General features: G+C 38.7%; 2 protein-coding genes across 2 annotated transcripts; one reads left to right on the top strand and one right to left on the bottom strand.

Annotated features, from left to right (window-relative positions):
• Positions 1–6,177: 6,177 nt before the first annotated feature.
• vgll2a (vestigial-like family member 2a) lies at positions 6,178–23,258 on the bottom strand. The gene is given in 5 exon segments (XM_003456706.5): positions 6,178–12,742; positions 14,818–15,315; positions 21,167–21,346; positions 21,349–21,403; positions 22,934–23,258. Coding segments are annotated over 5 exon segments (855 nt in total). The 5' UTR covers positions 23,012–23,258; the 3' UTR covers positions 6,178–12,698.
• Positions 16,059–18,456, top strand: LOC109194917 (zinc finger BED domain-containing protein 1). The gene is made up of 2 exons (XM_019346345.2): positions 16,059–17,267; positions 17,489–18,456. Exons 1-2 carry the CDS (start codon positions 16,195–16,197, stop codon positions 18,138–18,140), a joined length of 1,725 nt encoding a protein of 574 aa, XP_019201890.1. The 5' UTR covers positions 16,059–16,194; the 3' UTR covers positions 18,141–18,456.
• Positions 23,259–24,522: the final 1,264 nt, after the last annotated feature.

Raw genomic sequence — 24,522 nt, 5'->3', positions numbered from 1 at the left:
TCTCGTTAGTTAGATTTAGTTCATCTGCATTTCCTGGTGTGTTCCATTTCCCTAAGTACCTCATATGTATTTAAGTTTTCAGTTTCCCTTTGTTCTTTTCATGTCGTTGTGATATCCCCTCATGTTGTGTATTCTCCTGTCTGCTAGTTTGTTCCATCTCTTCTCTGCCTTATGTTTTGTTTGCCACTTACCAGGTAATAAAGCTGAGTTTTATTACATTGTGGGGCATTGTATATAAGTGTAAAAATATTGTTTACTTTTACAGTTCATTGATTAAAGCAAAAACCAGACTTAACATTCAATGTGCTAAAAAAAATATGTTTTTCACTGTAAAAGCTCATATAGCTTAGAAAGCCTTGTTGCTTTTGCTTTAGTTTCCCCCAAAGCTGAAATGAAATCATCTCCTTTAAAAAAAACATGGACTTGTGGTCGGCATTCGCTCATATTATTTGAGTGTTGGCAATAAATGTGTTGTTAATGTGTAGTAAATGTGGAATGAATGTGGTAGCAAGTGTCTCAGGAGCTCAGAGGAATAAACAGGCTTCGAATTCCTCAACGGGCCATGAAGATTTTAGTGGGGCAGACAGAAGCAGACATATGATAGGGATCTGATGAGAAGAAAACAATTCCACTGATCGCTGTGGTAGAGCTGTACCATGCAGCGGCAAGTAACAGGAAGTGAAATCAACATAAAAATTAGCAACAAATGTGCAACGAGGGCCGACTCCAACCAGTTTCAACCACCAATCATTAAATTCTTTAAATAATTTCTTCTCAATCGTGGATCCACAACTGAACATCTTAATTTTAAAATGGACATTTTGAAATAATACACAGCTGTCATTTTAACACAAGAACATGTCTAATTTAGTTTCTTTGACATCAGAAAAGTACAGTATGGGACAATCTGGCCTCCCAACAGCACTGAAAACATGAGTTCAATCAGAAAGCAACATTGAATTGACTATAAGAGTTTTTCCTATCATGAGCACATAACAAATTTGTGCTGGAGGATTAGGTCAGATTTGGTTTCATTAAATGAATGGCACATTTAAATAACCATGACCAGAGCTAGTTAACGTTTTTTTCACTGAACAAATTAAAAAGTTGTGATTCCAGGATTATGAAAAGTAGATTATCTTTAACTTTACATATAATTGTGAAACAAAAATTTAATAGATCTTGTAAAAAAGGAGGTGGTTGACAGCAGGAAGCTGCTCCATGGATTGGGGATGTTTTTGACTGTATAAGACATCTCACATGGGCTCCTGCTGAGTTTCAGCCTCCACCATCGTATATTGACTGAGGCCCTAAATGACAAAGGACTGTGCAAGTTTTACTTCTTCTTGATAGAGCTTGTTGATTGTAGCTCTGATTCACTCATTTTGACTTGAGTGGCACTAAAATTGTGAAAAACTGTAAAATTGGCTTAGTGACATAATGGTAGGAATATCCATTTTTATAGAGACTGTGGTTAAAATCTGAATATTTTTACCAACATTTGCTTTCATTTCTCGTTGATATTTCACAGATATTTCAAAATTAATATTAAAGATACAATTTAACTTCCTGGAGGCAAGTAACTTTAAAAAAAAAAAAGTGATTTCCCAAGACTTTTCTGTACAAGAAACTATTATATAGTTTTAAAAAACACCTGATGTAAAACAGCAAATTTTAGGTTGATATTAAGAAAACAATTATAGAAAATCAGTCCTTCTCTGCTGTATTTTCTTGTATTAATGCAGAAAAGACACAATTCAAATGTTTCAAATTAAATATAAATATAAATAAATAAATATACACATTTACTATATTTTAGGTATGTTTTTTTTTTTTAAACTGCCAGAAAATAGGCATTTACAAAAGTACAATTACAATCCTATGTTATATCAAAACCACAATGCAGGCAGACGGGGATCAAACTACCAACCTTTTGATTAGTATGTGGTGTGCTCTACCTCCTGAGCCACAGCCACACCATAATATGTACAAAAATGGTGCTTCAACTGACAGACAGAACAGTGTTACCAGATTACTCAAATAAAAACGATGCACTCCATCTTTCTCTGTGCTTTGATTAAAGAGCAGCTCTTGTCCTTAACCTCAGCCCTGTGTCTCATACAATTAGAAGAGCTTTACGCCGTCCCATTCTTCAGGAGGGCTGAATTAACTCTTTGTGGAAAGAAGTGATTTTTTTTTAATGAATCGTGCAAAAGTACAAAAAAATGAAAGAACATAATTTTTTTTGAAACAGGCATGTTTGCGTTAATGACAACACAAGAAACAGACCCTCTCCATCCCTTTTATTTCTGTCGTCACTCAAGTCAGACGCTGACATTAACCTACAGCTGTCTTCCTCACAGTTGAAACAAATTCACACGCATGCCATGAGAAGGAGAACATGTAGCTAAAACTGTCTCCGTCTTTGATTTGACTCTCAAATTTTCTTTACCTTTCCCAGCACCATTTAAAAAAAATTTTTTACATAGCAGTACACAATATAGGCTCTTCATTCCTGAATCACAAATTTCTCTCCATTTGTGTGACTGTTTTTGTCTGAAGCACAATACTCACATATTTTACAAGGACAGTCGTGAAAGGAGCACAGGATACAGCTGGGTATTACAGCCCTATTATTTAGCTGACAGTCCAGCCTAAATATTTTTAGAATGGTTGTTACTGTCTTAGTATTGAAACTAGCAGAATCCTCTAGATGTTATTTAACAGGGAACCATAGGACTGATGTAGCATCTGCAAGGATAAGGATGCTGTATTGAACCACACCCACAAAACCGTTGATTTATTTTCCTAATTTCACCTGTGGCCAAGAGCAACGAAGTGAAGTACTTTCAAAGGGTTTCACTTCAAGATAAGGCAAGCCCAGACTGGACCTTCTTGTTAAAGTCACCCATACACGTGACTAAAAAGCCTCCTGGTCAGTGTTTTCTGGCTATCTTTCCAGGAGGGTCTATGATGAGGCAGGCACAGCAGACATGGGAGAGATCAGGTGTCTTGGTTGGCTTGTGAAGACCTTGCTGTCCTGGAGGATTTGGTAGAAGATAAGGAGAGGTCTCTATTTAGACGGGTGTCCCTGCTCTGACCCATATAAACGGTCTTCCAGCTTTGGATCAGTCCCACTCTCCTGACATCATCTGTATGTGCACCTGTTTATTCATGAGGGGCTCAAAACAGTATGAAAAGGAACGTGGCAGCACTTTGTAATGTCACAGAACTGTAGTATCCTAAACGGGGTTGGACTTTTTGAAAGATAGGGGCAGAGCAGACAATTGGTAATTATCAAACAATCAATATACTTCACTATTTATCAAGCAGCATGATTAACCAAAAATTTAAATTCATTGATTTCACATTAATTCACTTTTTTGTGTGTTGTAGCTGTTTCCAACCTTGTCTCTTTAAAACGTTCAAATGCCTGCAAGCTTCTACTGTGTTTAGCATCCCAGCACTATAAACGTTGTGTAATTACAAAACTGCAGGAGCGACTCGATGTCTGACAGAGGGCCACTTCATCCACTTCACGATTTGACAGTGGGACGGCCTCATGCCTCATGGACTTATCAGGACTGTGCTTCCAACTCCTCGAGTGAGTGTGAACGCCGGAGATTCGATGCGCCTGTGTGCCGACTTAGAGACAAGACCCACAGCAGAAAGAGTTTCAGCCCTTATTGCACAACTTACTGCTGCTTGTTAAGTTGATCAGTTTAAAAAAAGAAACATATTAGGCTAATATATGTTATTTTAATTAACCTTCTCATCATCTGGATTATCATGTGTTATTAATATAGCTGGGACAACTAGGTAACATTTTAATTACCATATATTTTTTTTTAAAGCAGCCTCTGCCTTTCAGTGAGAGGCTTTTTTTTTTATTTGCATATGTGTTACTAAAAACAATTTACAGTCTGTAAGCATCTATTAAAAATCCCAAATGCTGTCACAGGGCAATGTGGTTAAACCAAAAATATGTTCCATGAGTATCATGGTTTCTTAATGGTATAATAATAATAATAATAATAATAATAATAATAATGATGATGATGATGATGATGATGATGATGATAATAATAATAATAATAATAATAATAATAATAATAATAATTCTGCATTATTTAATATTTATATAAATTTACAGTGGCTCATTTGTCTGTCAGCACATAAAATTATTTAATTTCTTAATAAAAAAATAAAAATAAATAAAACATTTGCACCGTTTCTTTCACTTTCTTTAGTGTAATAAATAGTTCATGTTTTGCACATTTATTACAGTGATGTTTGAACAGTGTTAGCTGTGCATTAATAATTGCTAATAGATGTGCTCATATGATAACAACCATGAGTGAGAATGTATGCAGTTAATATTGACAGCCCCCCTTCTCAATATGTTTTTTAGAGCTGTTAGTGGTCAATAATATTATACATATAAGCTGCTTGGTATGCCATAGTAAACGTATCTTTTCACTAGCGTAGTGGCATTTGAAAAATTTAAATCACGCATGAAATTAAGTGACATGCCAGATGTATTGCTGTCGAGTCCTGCAGCCAAGCATCAGCTTCCTGCTGTGTTTTTTTATGACAGCTACTATCTTTGAGGACCCCACACACTTCCTTCAATGTTAAAGTGCAAAAAATCATAAATATATCAAAATTGGCCAACACGATTTTACCCTCCCCCAAACCCTTGTGATGAGAACGTTTAAATCATACATTTGGTAGCTCCTTCCTAAATGGGTACCAACAAACAACTCATACTCATCACTAAACCTTCTGGATGATTGAAAGCTGAGTGAGTGCATTTAGGGAGCATTTTTTTTTAAAATGTGGCTCCACAAAAAGCAAAAGTTTTTTGTATGTATGTATTGTCACAGAGGAAATCATCAGAGCCAGATGGATGACCAGTCATTTAGGCTGCAAGGGCAACTGGAGTTTCAGAAAAGCAACACAAACATTGCTTACTTCACTGAATGGCTTTTATCAACTGAGCGCAATCAGGTCAGTCAGGTTAGGAGCACTGCGAGGAATTTGAATCTGATTTTTTGGTCGACATTCACCACATTAAAAGACGAGCTTTCTCTTAACCGTCCTGAAAAACCAGAAGAGTTGTTTTTTCAGATTTTCAGTTTTAATCACTTTTTAGTCATTTAATCATCCATTACATTGGAAATGGGCTTTTAAGCACTACATCTATCCAAAAGTATCCCCTCCAATTAAATTTCACTAAATTCAATTCCCACTCGGGCTACAGCAATCTAATCGCTGCATCACTGTATCCTGCTCTCAATAAATCCATGATCCCAAGTCAGAGAAAATATTCTAAACATAACAGGGTCCAAAATTAATAGATTTTCTCTTTAGTAAATAAAACTCCCAAGGTTAAATATTTGTAGTAAAATACTCATACTGATGATTTTGCCGACATTTGACACTTATTTCCGTCCTGCCACTCGTTTGTGTTTCCACAATGTTCACCCTTACTCTGACAATGAGTGGCCAACCTTAACACTAACCAGGCAGTGAATGCAAGCCATTCAGAAGCACAGCTGGGAGGGTCTTTGTGGAATATGAGAATCAAAAAAGTAGAGAATAAAAAGGATTAAGTGGATAAAACTAATAAAGCCTCCAATAGGTTTACAAACCTCTCGGTTTTAATTCTAATAGAAAATAATAGTAAAAAAGTAGAATTTTGAGGATTATATTTCTCATATTTAGTGGTGTAAATTTTACTACACTTGCCACTCGTTCACAGTGGAGAACCGTGGCCTCAGACTTGACACTGCTGCAAACCACCCCGGTGCAAGCTGGAGTTTGTCGTTCAATAACTCCAAAAGGAAAGCAAAAGATCTTGTCTCTGCTTTTTGCAACGATGAAAGCAAAGCAAAGCAGAAACCCAGGAAATTCATGTTGTCAGATATTGTCAGTGGAATAACATGAAGGTAAACACGGAGAGTGGGGGAAGTACATAGAGTGGATAGTGGGAATAAAACCCACAGCCTTGAGTACTGGCCAAGGCATTTTGGGGAGTGGGGGCAATTGAAACACAATTTCACACCAGTTTGTAATAAAAAAAGTTGCAAAATGCAATACTTTGCTTATGACACTGATATAGCTAGCTAGCTAGCTAGATAATGTGAGTGTACAGTTAACCACAGACAAGCTTTCTAACGTTGAACAGTGTTTTATTTACTCTGTTCAAACCTTTTTGGCATTTCACTGCTTGCAGAAAATAACAGAGCAGCAGTCACTGAGGAGAGAGCCAATACATCTTTGAACCTGACAGAGCTGTCACTTTACAGTTACAGGCAGAAAGCAAATACAAACAAAGACTTTACACTGGAGCAAGATTGACAGAAACAATACTTCAGGTCATATATCAATATATTCACAGAGAACACTGCTGCATGCTGTTGATTTACAGAATGTACCCGGAAAACGGTATTTTACAAAATGACAGAGTAGCATTTCACAGTTTCACATAAATGGCTGCAGAGGTGGTCACTTCAGACGTACACAGATACACACGATGCAAAATAACGCAGTGCTATCCTTGTAAGGACTTGTTTTAAATGCATTACTGGCCTGACAAATGCTTTATTTTGCTGTTGTTAATAAAAACAAGGTCAAAACAAGGTGTAAAATTGCATCCTTCTTCCAGGAAGTATGACAGCCAAAAACAGTTGGTTAAAAAAAAGCGTGGCACATTCAAGAAAAGTTGTTTTGTGTTTATTAAAAAAACAAAAATCCAAAATAATAAGTGAATTTAGACAAGACCTACAGTACCGAATGTGGCTGGACAGATGAAAAAAAGCTGTGATCTAGCTAAGTATCAGCAGGAACAAACTTTCTCCTACCTTAATAAATATTTACTTTATGTTACTAGTATGTTGTCTGTCAAATTTAACATGATTTTTTTATTTGTTGTGCCCCGTCGTTGTAGATTAGCGATAAAATTTGCAGAGCTGGAGAGAGAAGACTGGGGGAGTGTTTCTTAGCTTTTCAAGGAGGGCATCTCAGAAAAATTTGAGAACCACGCTAAGTCAACAATGCCAAGAGCACATAATGAGGAGGCCGGGGTGGTTTCAAATGGCATGGAGGAATCAGTGAATTCAAGGTGGAAAGTGTCCCGTAAAACTTTCCCAGCTGAACATCTATAACTGTGAAAGAAATTCAGCTGGAAGTCAAGAAGCTAATGAATGAGCCACTGACTGAGAAGCATAAGCGCTCTACTAGAATAGCTTTGTAGTTTAAAACAGTCCTTATTTATGTTATGCTGGCCCTGCTTAAGTCCCTCAGTTGATCCTCTGTCTAAAACAAGCCAATTTGTCCATTTTTACTCTTCGCTGCTTCTTTTAAACATTAAGGTTTAATAGCAGATGGCCACATTAGCGATATCCAATCTTTTTGACCTCATACGGAGCCAGGAGAAGAAAAAAAACTGAAACTGAAGCCTGGGATTTTGGCTAAGGCTTCTTGTTACTTGTTCGTATGCTGACCTCATTATTTCATCCACAGGCCTTGGTGAATGTGAACACTCCTAATTTAAACTGTATGTATATATAACAGAAAATAAGGAAAAACATATGAAATCTTTTTTGAACTATCAAAGAGAAGAATTTTAAAAATGCAGCCTCGCATAGCTTATTTTCAGTGTAATCCCTTTGATGTGGTTACACTGAAATGGTTTATGATTCTTTGGTCAGTTTTAATTTCGGTTAACTATACAAATTTATGCTCTCGACCAACTGCAAACTTCACCTTTTCAGGAGACTGCCACCAGTTTCTGTTAGCTTTTGTTTGAGAGAAGGCCCAAAACAAGTTTTCTGTTCCACTTTCCAGTGTAACCAGATACTTCCTGTGGACCATGCAGGACAGAAACACACTTCACTACCAAAGCCATGTTCACTACATTTAAGCAAATTGTCTCATGTGTAACTTGGACAATGAAAATCAAAGACAGGAGACAGAAGCTATATCAGGCTGTACATTCACACACAGTATTTCTGTAAGCAAATTCACTTAAACCCAGATAAAATAATGCCATTTATCCTCAACCTTTAGTATAATCCTATGCATAATCCTCATCTTACAATTAGCAGAGTGCAAACGACAAAATGATGCCTGAATTGTTGTCAGTTTTTAGGCTGGCTGGATATTGTGACCCTTGTAAGTATAGAAATAGACACACGCCTGTACATACATCCACACTCAAAAATCACTTTTGACAGTTGTGTGTTCGTCCTCTGTTCCCTCCACTTACATCCCACCAGTTGTCCCAGTAGGGCGGGACTCTGCTCACACTAAATGCTCCCTTTATCGAGTCCGTGGGCCTGGCTCGGACACTGCACAGTAGGACAGTGTGCGGCCATGTGTGTGTTCGCTGAGTTGAAGAGCAGTTGTCGATGACAGCTGCATGAGAGGAGGGAGAGAAAGAGTCAAGTGGCCTCAAATAGCCGACGTTCTCCTCATTCATCTGAAAGACCTCGCCACTCTCTCTCTCTCTCTCTCACTCAGCAGCCATTCGTGTGAAGTTCACATTTCTTTTGCTGACACAGCCATACAGGTTCATAAAATGCTCATAACAAAGAGGTAAGCACAGTCCACTCTGCAGTGAAGTTCAGAGGTCAATCTGCCGCCGTCGTAGAAATGTCCCTCCTTTAGTCTATCAGCGCTAGTTAAAAGGCTCTGGTTATGCAGTTTGACCCATCAGGTAGTTTTACATTAAATATTCACCATGGCAACATGCTTTAAACCACTTTGAGTGGTTTTTCAACCTAAAGCAAATGTCTCAGTTAACCTGTAAACGTATCACCATTTTACAGTATATTTTACTGACTGACATGAGTTATCATTGTGTAAAGGGGACCTATCATGCTTATTTACAGCTCAGATCTTTCATTCTTGGACTCTACCAGAGTAGCTTTGCATGAATCACTGTTTTCTTTGGACATTTTCCTGCTTTTTCTTTCATTTTTAGTCCAGTCCTTGTACCTGACCATTTTCAGAGGACCCTTAAATCGTTCAAGTATAAAAAGGCACCTAACTCAAAGCATTAACAACTGTTGTGTCTACAGTAACAACCTAGCAAAGAACCAGTTTTAAATTGTATACCTAACAGTAGGCACTTGCTAGTAGCAAGCTGCTGCAGAAGCACATTCCTATAGCTGCATCTATGAAAAACACCAAAGATTGAAACAGAAACAGTTTAAAAGGAATAAAATCATATTTTTGCACCAACAAGGTGATTCCCAGACCTACTAGCTCAACAATTTAAATCTCCTGCCATGATGTGCACTGTCTTAAACAAAATTGAAGAAACTTGACAAATGAAGGACAAAAGAAGAAGTGGAAGGTCTAAAAAAATATCTATATAGCCAACAGAGTATCAAAAAATCATGTCTTTAAGAAATTTAAGGAAAAAAATCCAGATGAATCTGGCCCTTCAGCTGATCCATCTGTTGTTTGCTGAAGCTTCATTAGAAACTGTCTCAGGGGAAGAGTGGATGTCAAGAAGCCACTCTTATGGAAGGGAAACAGGGAGAAAGGGTTGATGTAATGAACATAGCTGAAAATCACTGGCAACAGTTCTTATGGAGTGATGAATCAAAATGTTAAAGTTTTGGTTCAAATAGTTTTAGTGTCTCCTGCAATCTGAGGAACATGGTGGAGGCTTTGTCATGGTTTGAGGCTCCATATTAACCAGTGGTGTTGGTGATCTTATCGAAATTGATGGAATTATAATCACGGAAAAGTACTATTGGATTTTGACACACCATGCAACACCATCTGGAAAGCATTTGATTGGCAATGGCTTCTATTCAGGTGTGCCAATGCACAGAAAACACACCCGAATAGAGCATCACATCGTTGTTCATCGTGACAAAAGGCACCCAACATCCAAAGAAGAGTTCTGAATATCCTTCAAGAAGCCTGGAGAACTATCCTTAAAGACTACTTCAAGAAATAACAAGAAAACTGCCTAAAAGAGTTCAGTCTATATCGAAGAATAAAGGTGGTCATACCAAATATTGACTTTCAAGCTGTTTCATATTGGACAAACTTTACATTTGTGTCTGCACATGCTCCACTATACTGCTCCTATTTCCAATTTTCCTTGCATAACATAAAGAAACAAATTGTGTGAATTATTGTGAATGACCAAAAATAGTTAAAAAAAAAAAAAAAAGCAATAATAGGTCCCCTTTAATAGTGTATTTTGGGTTATTTGTGTTTGGGTTATGACCAAGAAGAAGCAGTTGGCAGTGTTTTCAAGCAAGCACTGATTTGATGATTTGGTGAAGTTTGAAAGTGTGATGATTATCCTAAAGTGTGATTTAATTTGGACTACAAATAAAATGTTTAGAGACCTGTTGACCTGTTGACATGTTGGTGGAAGAGGTTTTTCTGTCAGGGCCAACAATGTGCTTAATATGCCAAGAAAACAGGAACTTGGGATTTTTAAAAATCACAAGTTCCTGAACCTTGAGATTTTCAGTATAAACACAAATAAAACAGAAAGGCAGCAAAACGGTGCAGTATAATTGGTGTAATAATTTCAGCATGTAATACAACATGTACTGCTCCTGCAGTAACCTTGATGAAAACAGTTTAAATTTTAAACCAAATGCACTTGAGATGTTTTGGAATCACCAAATCTATGCTTACCGAGCTAACAGCCTGTGTATCTGCTGCACTCAAAGGCAACAAAGTCTGCATTCCTATTCCGTTAGTCATTGCCACAGTTATTAACCATAAAAAAATGTAAAGAAAAACAAAATATTTTGTAAAGACATTGATTTGTTTGCCAACATCTTTGTTGTGGTATTGTCATATATATTAAATCCTCAGTCACACAGCCCTAGACGCCAAGCGGTGACATCTGGTTAGCTACGCTGACGTGTGCATTCTGATTGAAAGCTGGTTTCTTGAGGTTGGTAATGTCAAAATGGTTGCATGGAGACATACAGTGCAGCACTAAAACTTCCTTGCGATTGCTTCAGTCAAAAGCAGATTTCCTCAGTCATGCTGACTTGTCTGTTAACACTCGCCGACTACTCAAAAAGCAAAGTGAAACTGTCAAAACTGCGATGCAAATTTGAAATGGAGACCTTTGGCCCTTAAAGTAAAAACTGTGCCATTTGAAATGCGTTGGTTTCAGCAGTAAGGCACTTTTACTTTGAAGGCAGTTCCAGCTTCACACTATTAAGTTTCACAACATCCTGGCGAGTGAATGGCAAGTCTTTGCAGATGAGTCAGCATCTCCGGGCAACCGATTTACCTGGCGGCCACCAACCACAAGCAACCATTCACCAATGGCTCAATGAATCCACATTTGTCCCTCATGACTAGAGGTTGCCGGGGGTTACTGATTGATCTTTAGGTCTGTGTTACTGAGGCCTAACTTTGCACGGTGCCATATGAGACAACAGTTTGCTTCATCTTTAAAAAGTATGAGCATGCTTAAAGGAACCTCAAATATACACATTTTCCCATATTTTCCCAGTTTTGGAGATACTAGCTGCCTTTCTCTTGAAGTCAGTGGAACTACACAGCATTCATCTTGTGGTGTTCAAAGCACCAATAATGTGGATTTTAAAAAAACTGCAATTGTGTCTCCTTCTATAAATCATGACCCAGAAGCCTGTTTTTTTTTTTTTTTTTTCATGCCAAGCTACACCTGCTGGACATAGTTTCCATGTGGCACATGGAGAAAAAAACTAAGAAAAGACAGGGCCTGAATTCAGCAGAGAGGAAATAGTTCTAGATGGTGGATTTAAAAAAAAATATGATGTGCTATTTTTTTCTGGAATGACATACTGCTGCTATGTCTGCCACTTTAAACACCACAAGTGTCACTTAGTGCAATTTTATTCTGGAGAAGGCAGCTGATGTATAAAAAACTGGGCATCTCACATCAAAACAGTTAAGATGGATATTTAGCGCTACAAGCCAGGAAAAATATGTCTCTTTAAATTTCTAAGGTTTGAAGCTGTAATCATGGCTTAAATATCTATTGATATCAGTTGAAATTCATTCATTCAGGTTACATTTAATGTGTACTGTGTTGTGCCGGATGAAACATTACTCCATGTAAACCCAAAAAGTTTGTCCTCCTCCCTTCGCTGTCTGCCAAAATCTTGCTGTGCTGCCTCCTTGACACCAGCGTGGCCTTTCCTCCAGCCATAACACACTCCTAGTGTCTGAGCCCAGTTGCCCCAGTGAGGCAAGTCCTGCCAAGTCCTTTCAGGCGCTAGTCTTTGGAGTCCGACAGCACATGTGTCTCTGTCCGTCTGTCCAAAGACTTTTTCCACTTTAGGAATGTTGTCCCTGCCTGTTACAGAAGCACAAAGAGTCTTGTCTTTGTCCATATCCATCAAGATCATATTTTCTCTCTCTCCCCTCTGCGAGTCCGCTTTTGTTTCCATGTTCGCTGTGTATCCACACTGTTGCCGTTCAGCTCAGCAGGGCTGCACTGCTGCTGCACAGTCCGCCGTAACACAGAGCTGCAAGTAAACCAGAAGCCGTTACAGCAGGAAAAAAAAAACTGCTGCCTCACTGTTTTTGTCTATCTGTCAGTTTTTCTGTCAGTCATCCCATAACAGCAGTAGAGTAGAGCAGGAGTGCAGGAAAGCGGCTACAGCCGAAGTAGTAGACAAGAAGAGGGGGGAGGGGGGTCTCAGTGGTCTCTAAAACCAATACAAATCCTTGCTCTTATCCTGTGCCGGCAGACCTGAGAGAAAAGGAGAGAAAAGCAGGAAAAGAAAAGGCAGAGAAGGAAAAGGCACGAAAAGAAGGTAGATTAGAAAACGAGGCGCAAATGCCCTGTTGATAAAAGCAGAAGGAACTGCCCGAGGCAGAGGGGGATGAAAGCACGACAGCAACAGAAAAGAAAGTTGACAGCTGGTGTTAAGGTGCTGATTGACAGCCAGTTTGTTGGTTTAAACCACTTGTGTAAGTTGATCTCAGGCAGGGAAACAGATCTTTATTTCATTCTGCTTTTCACAGTATGTTACTAAAGCTGTTTTCCCCCCAATTAGATATTGAGAGATACACAGAAAGAGAATGTTATAATGAATGCTCGAGCAGCCTCATTTATTAATTAGTTTTCTAAATGAGTGCGCTTTTTGACAAACCAAGTTCAACATCTGCGCAAACAAGCAGCAAAGGTTTAGCGTGTCAATATAGAGAGCAGAAAATCCATTTAAAAGACTGATATCACTGTGATTTAGACTTTACTGGTTTTCACGGGTGGTTTTCATCGACTCGGAGTCAAAGTGTAAGCTCACATCTTACGCTCAATTGATTGATTTTGTTTTAATTACTTCAGCCCCATAACAAGTTAACCTTGCATCTCATTACACAGTTTTCCCGAGCCTTTCATTCTTCTCAAACACAGTATTTAAAAGAAAAAAATCCAGTAACTGACACTTCACAGATACGTCTGTTCTCGGTGTCTTTCACCAATACTAATTACCAATGAGAATGAATCCAATGAGAAGAATGCGACGCAGCATTTAAATCAATCCAGTCTGCAATTTGTATTAAGACTGTTCTGTTCTAACCCCACAACAACAAATCAATGTAAAACAATTATTCTTATGTTTTTGCTTTGAATCTCTTAGTGTGGGAAAAAATTTTTATCTCAATTTCCAATTAAAGGTCGTGCTCTTTCTGAGATCTTTGATATCCGAGGAGTTCTCAGTCCTATTATTACTCAATACTAGAGTAGTTTTGGATGATTTACACAAGCAGAGTAAGCCAACTTTCTTTTAAGATTTCTTTTGGATATCCACACTCATTGAAGTGACCTAAAACTAGGAAGAACTTTCAAAAATCAAGTGTTTAGAGCAGTATTAAACCTGAACTTTTGCCTCATATACTGACAAAAATATGTATGACAGTAAATAAAGAACAACATAACAGGTCTCTCTTTATTTAAGCTAACTCTTTAAGTAAACAATGACCAGCCGACATTAAAGGAAGTCTTAGCCCTGCAATTTGAGGGCCTCATCATAACTCATCAAAATACTGGCCATCGACCCCTGAGGCAAAGCAAGCAGACTAAACCTTATCCACTGCAGGATTCTGCCATTAATTCGTTTTTCTTCTCTAACCATTCATGAAGTTTGCATTGTTTCATAACAAAAGCTAAGCTAAGAGCATTAATAGAGGAAGGGTAATACATCTTAATCTGAAAGCTAAGGCCTTAAATAGGATTGAAATAACTTTAGATATCTAAAAATGTTAAATTTTGCATGTTAAAGGATTATTTTTAACTTATGCAACGACAAGAAGATATCCAAAAATTAAATTGAGGGGTTTTTTTTATTGCAAAATGTACCTTCCAGTGCTTGGTTTGGAATCATTTTACAAAGAAAGCGGTTCTACTCAAACAAAAATATTTTCGATTTTTGATTAAACTTGGTTGTTGAATTGCTGGGCCTCTCTTCCCCAAGCACAAAGCTCATCATTGTGTTATCACTGTTTTACTAAAAATAGGCTGCTGACTAAAAAGCTGGTGTAAAAGTCATTTTGTCATAACTGTGCAGAAAACTGATGTAAAACAGTTTCTATGTGTGCTGCAGTTCAGCTTATTGTTAGTTCTATTTGTTTAGTGCATATAACAGTTGTTGCAATTCTGATGAGGAGAGATCCTTCTCCTGTTCATCGTCCAGCTGTTTCTTCTTTTTTCTGTCTATTTTAGCTCAAGTGCCCATTTGAGTTGAATTTTCTGTTGCCTGAAGGACAGATGATGCAGTTTTCGATGCAGATCCTAAAATAAATCAACTTAAAAATTGGCAGTACCTGTGTCCATGTTCAGTCCAATCTCTGTTCCTGCCCCCGTGAAGGCACCGCTCCAGGCCGACCCCGTCCCCGATTCCCCTTTACCCCCGAGGTCACAGGGAGAGCCACTGGGCCCCGGTACCGAGCTGCCGGATGTCAGGCGGTGGTGCGACCTCACTGACGGCACCAGCAGCGAGCCGTAACGCGGGTCAAACGCTGTGCCGTACATCTCGTGAACACCTGGACGTGGATAAGCTGAGCTCTGGGTGCTTATAGCACCTCCTAGCGAGTAAGGGTGATGGTGGTGATGGTGGTGGTGGTGGGATGGGTGCCAGGCATCGGGGCTGGGCTGGTGGAGGTGGCTGTGCAGGGAGGCAGAGGAGTAAGGGTCACCTGGAAAGGAGAGCTCTGTGTGGGGAGCCGACAGAGCGCTGCCCAGTGTGGACGAGACTGACGGCTGGTAGGAACTGTTCCAGAAAGACGGAGGGAAACTTCTCTGGCTCATAGGAAAGGATCCATCTGTGACGATAGAAATGCACATTAATAAAAGGAAACTCATTTCATAAATATGTCACACCTACTTATTTAGATTTTTAAAAAGTATGTAGCTTGAATAATGTTAACACATTGTGGTTGAAGGTTCATTCTTGACCTCAGAATGTTTTGAAACAAGGATCATTTTTTGGCCTCATAATTTATGGTATGCGTATTGAATTTATCGCAACTTATCGATCATCTTTTTAAGTCGCTTTTTAAGGCAAAAAAGCATAAAATACAGACTTTTCAGCTCCTTTAATGTGAATTTTACTGCTTTTCTTTCTTTAACATCACTGCAAGTGGAATTGGTTCAGTTTTTTGACAGTTTAAAAATGTAATTTGAAGCTGTGTCCTTGGCAATGTGGTATTTGTGATGGTCATTTCTCACATTTTTCTGATATTTTATGTACAAGATAATCAATTACTACAAAATAGTCAATGCAATTTTAAAGCAAGCGCTGCTGAGTAATAATAATAATAATAATAATTATAGCTGTCGAAATTAACGCGTTAATTGCGATAATTAAATTTTGGAATTAATTACGTTAGAATATTTAACTATTTAGCGCAGGGGTGCTCAATCCCAGTCCTCGAGAGCTACTATCCTGCAGCTTTTAGATGTATCCCTACTCCAACACAGCTGAATCAAATGGTTTGATTACCTCTTTAGCATGCCATCAAGTTTGGCAAAGGCCTGATAACAAGCCATTCATTTGATTCAGGTGTGTCGGAACAAGGATGCGTCTAAAAGCTGCAGGACGGTAGCTCTCGAGGACCGGGATTGGGCACCCCTGATTTAGCGCAACACGCAGAAAAGTCGCTCCCATAATTCCACTTGATTTGTTTACTGCGCCACTGAAAATGGAGAAGCAGGAACAGGATGGCCTTCTGGATGGGGAATTTAAATACAAGAAGAACATAGATGGGACAATAAACAAACGCGTTGTAATTTGCACTCACTGTAGTAAAGAGTTTCAATTTCACCGTTCAAATTCGACCTTAAAATACCACCTTAATGCCAAACACGCGTTTGTCGGGGCAGCAGCTTCACCCGGCCTGCGTCAGACCACTCTTAGTGAACGCAGGCCACTCGGTAAGTCTTCTTTGGACAAACTGACCGACAATATAGCCAAATGGATAGCAAAGGACTGTAGACCGCTAAGCATTGTGGAGGACAAGGGCTTTGCGGATGTTTTAAAGGTTGCATCTCAGGACGCGTCCTACAAGCCCCCAGCGAGAAGCACAATAACAATTCGAATCCACGAACTGTATGAAACGGAGAAAAAGAAAAAAGAAGAGGCTTTAGTTCACACAGAATGCGTGGCTCTGACAGGAGACCACTGGACATCATTGAGTAATGACAATTACCTGGGAGTTACTGCGCATTTAATCACTGAAGCCTGGGGTCTGACATCCTTTGCGCTGACTATAATGAAAACGGAAGAGCGGCACTTTGCGGAGGCTTGTGCAGAGCAGTTCCAGACTGTTGCTCGCAGGTGGAGAATTGAGGAGAAGGTGACAACAGTAGGCACGGACAGTGCGCGCAATATGATCGCCGCGGCTCGCATCATGCCATTCAATCACATGCCGTGTACCGCGCACATTCTACAGAGATGCATCACAGTGAGTCTCGCAGACAGTGGCTTTGTCACTGCGCTGGCCAAATGCCGCAAAATTGTTGGCCATTTTAAGCACAGCCCAGCAAACACAGCAGAGCTGAACGCAGAGCAGGTGTCACTGGGGCGCAAGCAGGAGCCGTTGGCCCAGGACGTGCCTACGCGCTGGAACTCCACGCTGGAGATGGTGAAGCGCTTGATCCGCAACCAAACTGCAGTAACCGCGACTCTGGATAAACAAAAGCATAAACTTGTCCTCCTGACGCCTCCAGAGTGGGACAAACTCCAGAGACTGGAGACACTTCTAGAGCCCTGCAGGTGAGCCTGTCATTGTGACCATAATTGTAGGTTTAGATTAAATGTATCAAACATACATCTTAAATCAGTTTTGTTATTATGAAAATGTCTTATTTAAAAAATAAATGAAATCAAATATTTTATTAATATTACCTAGTATTAAAAAGCTTTTTTTAATTTGCTGTCTTATCTGTGTGTGTGTGTGTGTGTGTGTGTGTGTGTGTGTGTGTATTGCACTGCAGATATGTGACTGAACTGCTGGGAGGAGAGGCCTACGTCTCCTGCTCTGTAGTTCTACCAGCCTTCTGCCACCTGCGCCGTGTCATGGAAGTAACTGATGAGGACCCTGCATATGTGGTGAGGTTTAAAGAGAAGTTTAAGGAAGACCTTGCTTCCCGCCAGGAACATACCAACTATGCATGGCTCCAGATCGCAACTGCACTGGACCCACGTTTTAAAGACCTACGCAGTGTGCCCAAGACTGACAGAGAAGCAGTGTGGACCACACTGGCAGGCATGCTGCATGAAGACTCTCCTAGAAGATCACACACTGCAGAAGAAGGTCCAGCCAAGAAGAGGCTGAGCCTGCTGCAGATGGACTCTGACTCTGAGTCAGAGGAGGAGGTACAGCAGGACAGAGCCATACAGCGCTACAGAGCAGAGCCCTGCACTGCCTTAGAGGACTGTCCCTTACAGTGGTGGGCAGCTCATGCAGGAGCCCACAGCCAGCTGGCCCGCCTTGCTCGCAGATACCTGGCCACTCCTGCCTCCACAGTGCCCTGTGAGAGGCTGTTCTCTGTAGCAGGGCACATTGTGAACAAGAAGAGGTCTGCTCTGCACTCAGAGAACGTGGACAAGTTGGTTTGTCTCAGCAACTGGCTGAAGGATGAGTAGACCAGAGGACCGTGTGTTTAGAGCTTGTTCTATGGTTGAATGTGATTTAAACAATACTTTTCACTGTTGTTCATATTTTTTTGCACTAATCTACCTTACCCAAAAGGATGATTGGAGATTTTTTCTATTTTGCCTGTTGAATTAGGCCTATGTTCTGTGAACTTGAAGATGTATATGGATAAAACAATGTGCTAGATTTAAACGGGTGGAAAACATTCAGTAAAAATCCCTCACAATTATTTGAAGCCCTGTTCTGCTTGTACTGCTTGTACTCACAATTAATAATAAATAAAACAAACAAGTGTGTTAAAAACCACTATCTGTCCCGATTTTTACACATATATACACATATACACATATATTTCGAGTTGCGATTAATCAATTTTTAGGCTGTGATTAATTCGCTTCCAGCACAACACCCAGCCTACGTCAGACCACGCTGAGTGAACGCAGGCCACTCAGCGTGGTCTTAGCATTAAATAACACTAACAAGTGTGTAAAAATCTGCTATCTGTCCGTATGTTTGCACACATTTTGGTCATATTTCGAGTTGCGATTAATCATGATTAATTAATTTTTAGGCTGTGATTAATCTGATTAAAAATTTTAATCATTTGACAGCCCTAATAATAATAATTGTGAGGCTTGACGATAGTAAGTTTTGTTACAAAATGGTACGACAATTTAAATTCCTTCTTCACTCACAATCGGTCATTTTTTTGCTAATAAAACTTACATAAAGGTGCTGGATTTAAAAAATGTTTGCTAAACTGGAAGAAATGAAAAGCAACTCAATTCACCATAGATTTAGAAAATAATAAAGGAATGAATCCTTTTATGTCGGCTTTTATCATCCCTTTATGTTTACACAGCTAAAACTGAATATTAATGGGGATACCAATTCAATTTCTTTTAATTCTTTAGCTGATGGAAAGAATCACCGGTTAACGTGACCCTAAAAAGAATTTCACTTCAGTGAAACCTGTGATAGATGTAATGTCATTAAAAGCGATATACAAAAAACTAAATGAGAAAATTCCTGGCAAATACTTTTAATTGTGCACTGAATTTATATCTTTGGATAAATATGTAGCTCTCACCATCCTTAATCTGACCCTGTAAAGGTATTCCTGTTGTTGCATAAATTTAAATCACTCCAAATTAGATAACTGGCAGCAACACATTGTGGATTTCTTAACATATTGTCATATGTTTTTGTTATCATCTCTTTTTCGTTGACATAGTTTACACGATAAAAAATACAGATTCAGACATGAGTGCTCAGGTGTAGCTGAGTTATTTCATTCTCATATTTCCTTTGGGACTCGTAAAATTCACTGAATTATTTTAGTATTTTTATCTGCATCGTCTTCTTTCTCTTACGGTGTTGGGGAGGCTGCACTTGGGCACCAATTATGGCAACCCCCCCCCAGCCTTGGATTTATTACATCCTGAGATTTCTAGCCTAAACCTGTTAGATCAGGCGTGGGTTGATCATCACAGTTTGCTTCGTGTTTTTGTGCTCTCTGGTCCAATTCCAATCCGGCCCCTTCACACTCCCGCTCCGTCAAGTGTAACTCTACGAAGAGTCACACTTGTGGCTGCTGAAGGATCGCTTAATTAATGGATATGGTAGAATCGTAGCTGCAAGCTCTGGGATGTTCTCGCCTTTCTCAGATCAAAACAGGAACTTGTAATCAGCATCTGGAGTGACTGGGTGTATTAACATCGGGTCCATTACTTATTGGAAAATGCAACTGCTCCGTTTCAATTTCATTTCCTTCACAGAGTGTGGTTAGTAAGCCTCCAATCGTGCAGCTTTGGCTTTGGTGGGTTTATAACCCACTTCCACTCAAGGCTAATTGGTTTGGAATAGCACTTAATGTGGGGGACCGTCCACGCAAAGGCGCAAAGGGACTGAAAGCATGCAGGGAGGGGGGTGTAGCTGCCAGATTGTAATTGGGCCTCTGATTTTGACGAAGTCACGGTAGTGTTGAAGCAGTATTATTCCACTGAATTTTCCTCGGAAAATGCAAAGTCAAGGCTCAATTAAACACTTTTTCCCCCCCTTAGAAGGACACAACATATAATTATGGTGAGCATGATGTTTTGTTTTGTTTTTTTATAAAAAATGATTCTATTTATGTGATTTTACTCTAATAGTCAGTAAAACTTCTGTTTTAATTTTAAGATATATGTACAATGGACCATTATCACACTTGTGGTGCATTTGAAACACTTCTCTCCCTCTAAATAATCTGAAAGCTGTTTCAGAGGCGTTTCTTTATAGACTAAATTCTTCTTTTTATTCACAAGAACAGGCTGAATTACGCCTACTTATTGAATACCTACTTATCGTACTATTTGTATTTATCATATGTATAATGTTTCCTATATTTAATAGATATTATCAGTTATTTCACTTGTGATTTTCTACCACTTAAGTTAAATAGCAGTTTTCATCATCGTTAGTGATGGTTCACAGCAAAACGTGGCATTAAAATCAGTCCTACGATTTTAAAGGCATACACGCGTTTTGGGGACATACATGACACAACACAACTTTCCATTATCCTTTCTATACACATGGACAATTCCTTAAAAAAACACTATAAAAAGTTGGAGGAGCTGACATTACACATTTAAAAATATCACACCAGTGCATGTAAATAGATGCCATAACTGATTCTACTCAATCACTTGAATATTTAAAGACACTGAAAAACAGCATGAAATTCCACAAAAAGAAATAAGTGGCAAATATGCAGGAATATTTAAGTATCATGAGCGAAAAAAGGGACACAACACTGAGTCCACCAATGTCAACATCAGAAAAAAGAACACACACCACACAACCTGAGAGTATTAAGGCATTTCATGAGTAGAAATGTGAAATGTTGAGAAATGTTGCCTATGATTCTCAAAATACTGACAACTCTAAAATAATCCAAAATAATCCACTAATACACACATATGCATATGTATATATATATATATATATATATACAGAAAGAAACACTACCCACCTCTTACGGCCTTGTGGCTGCTCGACGCGGGGTATGCACTCGTCTGGCTGAGAGCTCGGCTGAAGTGTTCATCCACCACCGCGCTGATATCGCCCTGGAAGTAAGTGAAGAGGACACAGCGGGAACTCAGGTACTCGGCACCGGGCGGCAGCTCCTTGTCCTCCTCTTTGATCGCCGGGGGCCAAGCCGGCTGCCGCTGTCCTGGTGGTCTTGCATTTTGGAATACAAGGCCAACTTCTAAAAAGGACACAGATATATTTATTTAATTGTAATAAAACAATATATTCATGCTTCTGATGCATATATAATTGTTTTGTATTGACATGATATTTGACATCAAAAATATATTTCTATAAGGACACAGCAGGTTTTAGAGGAAGATAAAGGAACCCAACTAACGTCTGCTTGTCCGAGACTGCATTGTCTGAAACTTTATAATAACTTACAAATTTGGCATTAATTTTGAAATTTCAAAAATTAAGTTTTTTGCAATGTTTGGTCATTTAAAAAAAAAAAACACCTAAAACTTCACCCAGGTATGAATGAATAAACTGGAACATGCTGATATTATCAACATGTGAAGTGAAATGGTCTTTTTAAAAATATAATAATGCATTAAAGGTGCGCATAGTAACTGATAATTACATATAAAAATATATAAATAATAGTGTTAAAACAATATGTAAATGACTTAAGTAACATCAGGGCATATATAATTACTGTGTTATATGATGAATTCAGTTTAAATGACTAAACAAAATAAAAGATTAGAATTTACTGTCTAGCAAGCACTGAAAATCTAGACTATAATCATGTGGTGTAGCTGGAACAGGCTCATCCTCAGGCTGTTTAGACGACAGACAAAGTGAGTTGTGGCACTATGCGAAATATGTGTGGATGTTGACTGAGAGTTTTTAAGAGTAACAAAAGAAGCTCTTTAACAGGTCTGGAAAGGCCTGTTTAAAACTAGTCATTCTCCAACTTATGACCCTTGCAGGCTTCAGAAGTCCCCTGACAGAAGCAAATATAATGTGAAAAGTTCTGTTAGTAGATGAAGGACATTTAAGCTGAAAACAATCTGAGATATACTTTCAAAAAGTGACAATATTACTTTAAACTTACTTATGTTACTTTAACAACTGCACTTAAAGATAAAACCCGCATAGCAAATAATGTCCGTTGCAATCTGAATAGAACACATAAAATATTTTAAAGCAAGAAAATAAATAAATATATAAATGTAAAAACATGTAAAGAGATAAAAGATTGTAAAGCAAATAAGTCTTCATTAAATCTTTTTCATTATTATTTTAGTTTAGTTGGACTTTTGACCACGTTAAATTAGAATGTTTACCTAATACTGCAGATGACTCTATACCACATATATAACCTAAGAGGTAACTTAACAGTGACATAAATGCAAACAACATAAACTGTTGACGCAAAATTGAGTTTTAAACTTCTTTACACTTTAAGTTTAGTGTAGCGAGTTTGAGCCTTGCAGCAGGTAGCGCAGTGACACAGTCATTTTTATAAGATCCTAAGTGGTGATTAACTGTCTGTTTAACAGATTTTTAAATGCGCGCTGTTCTTAAAAAGTGCTTTTAAGGGCTGTAAGTTTAGGTTGTGCGCTTTAATGGCCTTTATCTTTTGGATTTATGCGTAATAAAGTTTTAATTGACTTTAAATAAAGTTTTTGCATGTGGCTTGCAGCCTAAAGTGAAGACATAAGTCTTATAAAACACTTTATGTCTGTGTGTTCCGTACCTGGTGGTGATAGGGGCTGTAGGAGCTGAAATAAGGCTGAGGACCAAACACTTGGTACATCACATCCAGGCAGCTCATGGCGAAGAAATCACGGATAAGAACCAAGCTTCATTGATAGAGCGTGTCTGGTCGGACGGAGATGAAACAGTAATCCAGGAGGTGGTGGAAAGCGGCACACTCTCAGACTCTTTCCGCTGAGCCTCTCTGCGCTCTTTACGCACTGGACTCACACTGAAAGGAACCCCTACAGCTTCCAACCCTCCTCCTCCTCCCGCCACACACCCATTCTGACGCCTCCTTCCTACCAATCCGAACACAGAGCTCCGCCTCCGCCTTAATGGGCTTCTAATTACTGAACACCAAAGGACACCGCTGAAGCTTGGAGCTCAGGCGTCTGCTGGAAGAAATGAAAAAATCCTCACTTATAGTTTTGATAATTATACTATTAAACGGTGCTCTATGAAAACTCTGTAATTATAGTCGTGGAAATTTTTTACAAAATTGCTTCCTTCATTATTTCCAATTAAGTGGCTTTATTTAAGGACTGCGGTGATTCACATGAACATTAATACAGAACATATAAAAGTTCATTGTTGACCTTGAAAATGATGCTGCCACAAAATACTGTCAAATGTCTATTTAGTTGCTTTATTTAAAATTATTATGAAATTAATTTGGTAAATATTTCACTTGTCAGGACAAACTCATATCTGTAAGGAACTTTTTACATGGTAGTTTAAAAAATTATGACTTTATTCTAAAATTTCTGGATTTGTCTGCATTGTTGGGAGTGTTGGGTGTAAATGCCTTCAAATAATTTAACATAGAGTCAAGTATTAGCATATTGGTCCAAATTAACTACACTGGCACCTATCATTAAAGAAAGGTGACATGAACATCCTGAACCTAGATCGGTCAGAGGTCACTTCCCGTTAAAAGGTCATTCTTCCTCCCTACCATCACCAAGTGGTGCTCAAGTCTAATCTAATTGTTAAGGGAGCTCTTATTAACATTTTACCATACAAAACTGCCTTGAGACAACTGTTGTTTCAACATAGTTCTATATAAATGCCATTTATTTAAATTGATCTGTCTCATTTTACAGTGCCGCATGCCTTCTGCTGAAAACCTTGGGTCATGACATTCTTTTGTTTGTTTGTTTTTAACATATAGACATGCTGAAGTGAGACTTTAAAACACAGGATCCAGAGGACCTGCTGTAACTGTGCCATACACCACAGGATGACCTCAGAGGTCCCGTGTCCCGATGGGCTGACAATGTACGGAGGCATGTGGCTTTTAATGTTGTGTTTGAGTGGTGTATTTTTACTTGTTACCCAGTCACTGGGGGTGGGCCTGTGGGGAACCTATGTGGCACCAGGTTACCTGGTAACTTGTCTTTATTCTAATTTTCATTCTTAACAATAATAATATGCTAATCAATAATCAACGCCATCTCAAGTTGTAAGTTTTTGTTTTTTTTAGTTTTTTCCCTTAAACACGGGAAATTGGGTTTCTGCTTTTGTGTGTTGGATAGTCAATACCATGATTTTTTGAAACTGTTATTTCCCCAAATTAAAAATGAGTGT

Source organism: Oreochromis niloticus, linkage group LG15, assembly GCF_001858045.2.
Source record: "Oreochromis niloticus isolate F11D_XX linkage group LG15, O_niloticus_UMD_NMBU, whole genome shotgun sequence".
Lineage (NCBI taxonomy): Eukaryota > Metazoa > Chordata > Actinopteri > Cichliformes > Cichlidae > Oreochromis > Oreochromis niloticus.
Note: the sequence above shows the minus strand (reverse complement) of the source record. Positions and strands in the feature narration are given on the sequence as shown.

Excerpts from the sequence above, each read along its gene's own strand:
- LOC109194917 (XM_019346345.2), top strand. The coding sequence starts at position 16,195 with ATGGAGAAGCAGGAACAGGATGGCCTTCTGGATGGGGAATTTAAATAC. Across the intron at positions 17,268-17,488 it reads ACACTTCTAGAGCCCTGCAG|ATATGTGACTGAACTGCTGG; the intron begins GTGAGCCTGTCA and ends ATTGCACTGCAG.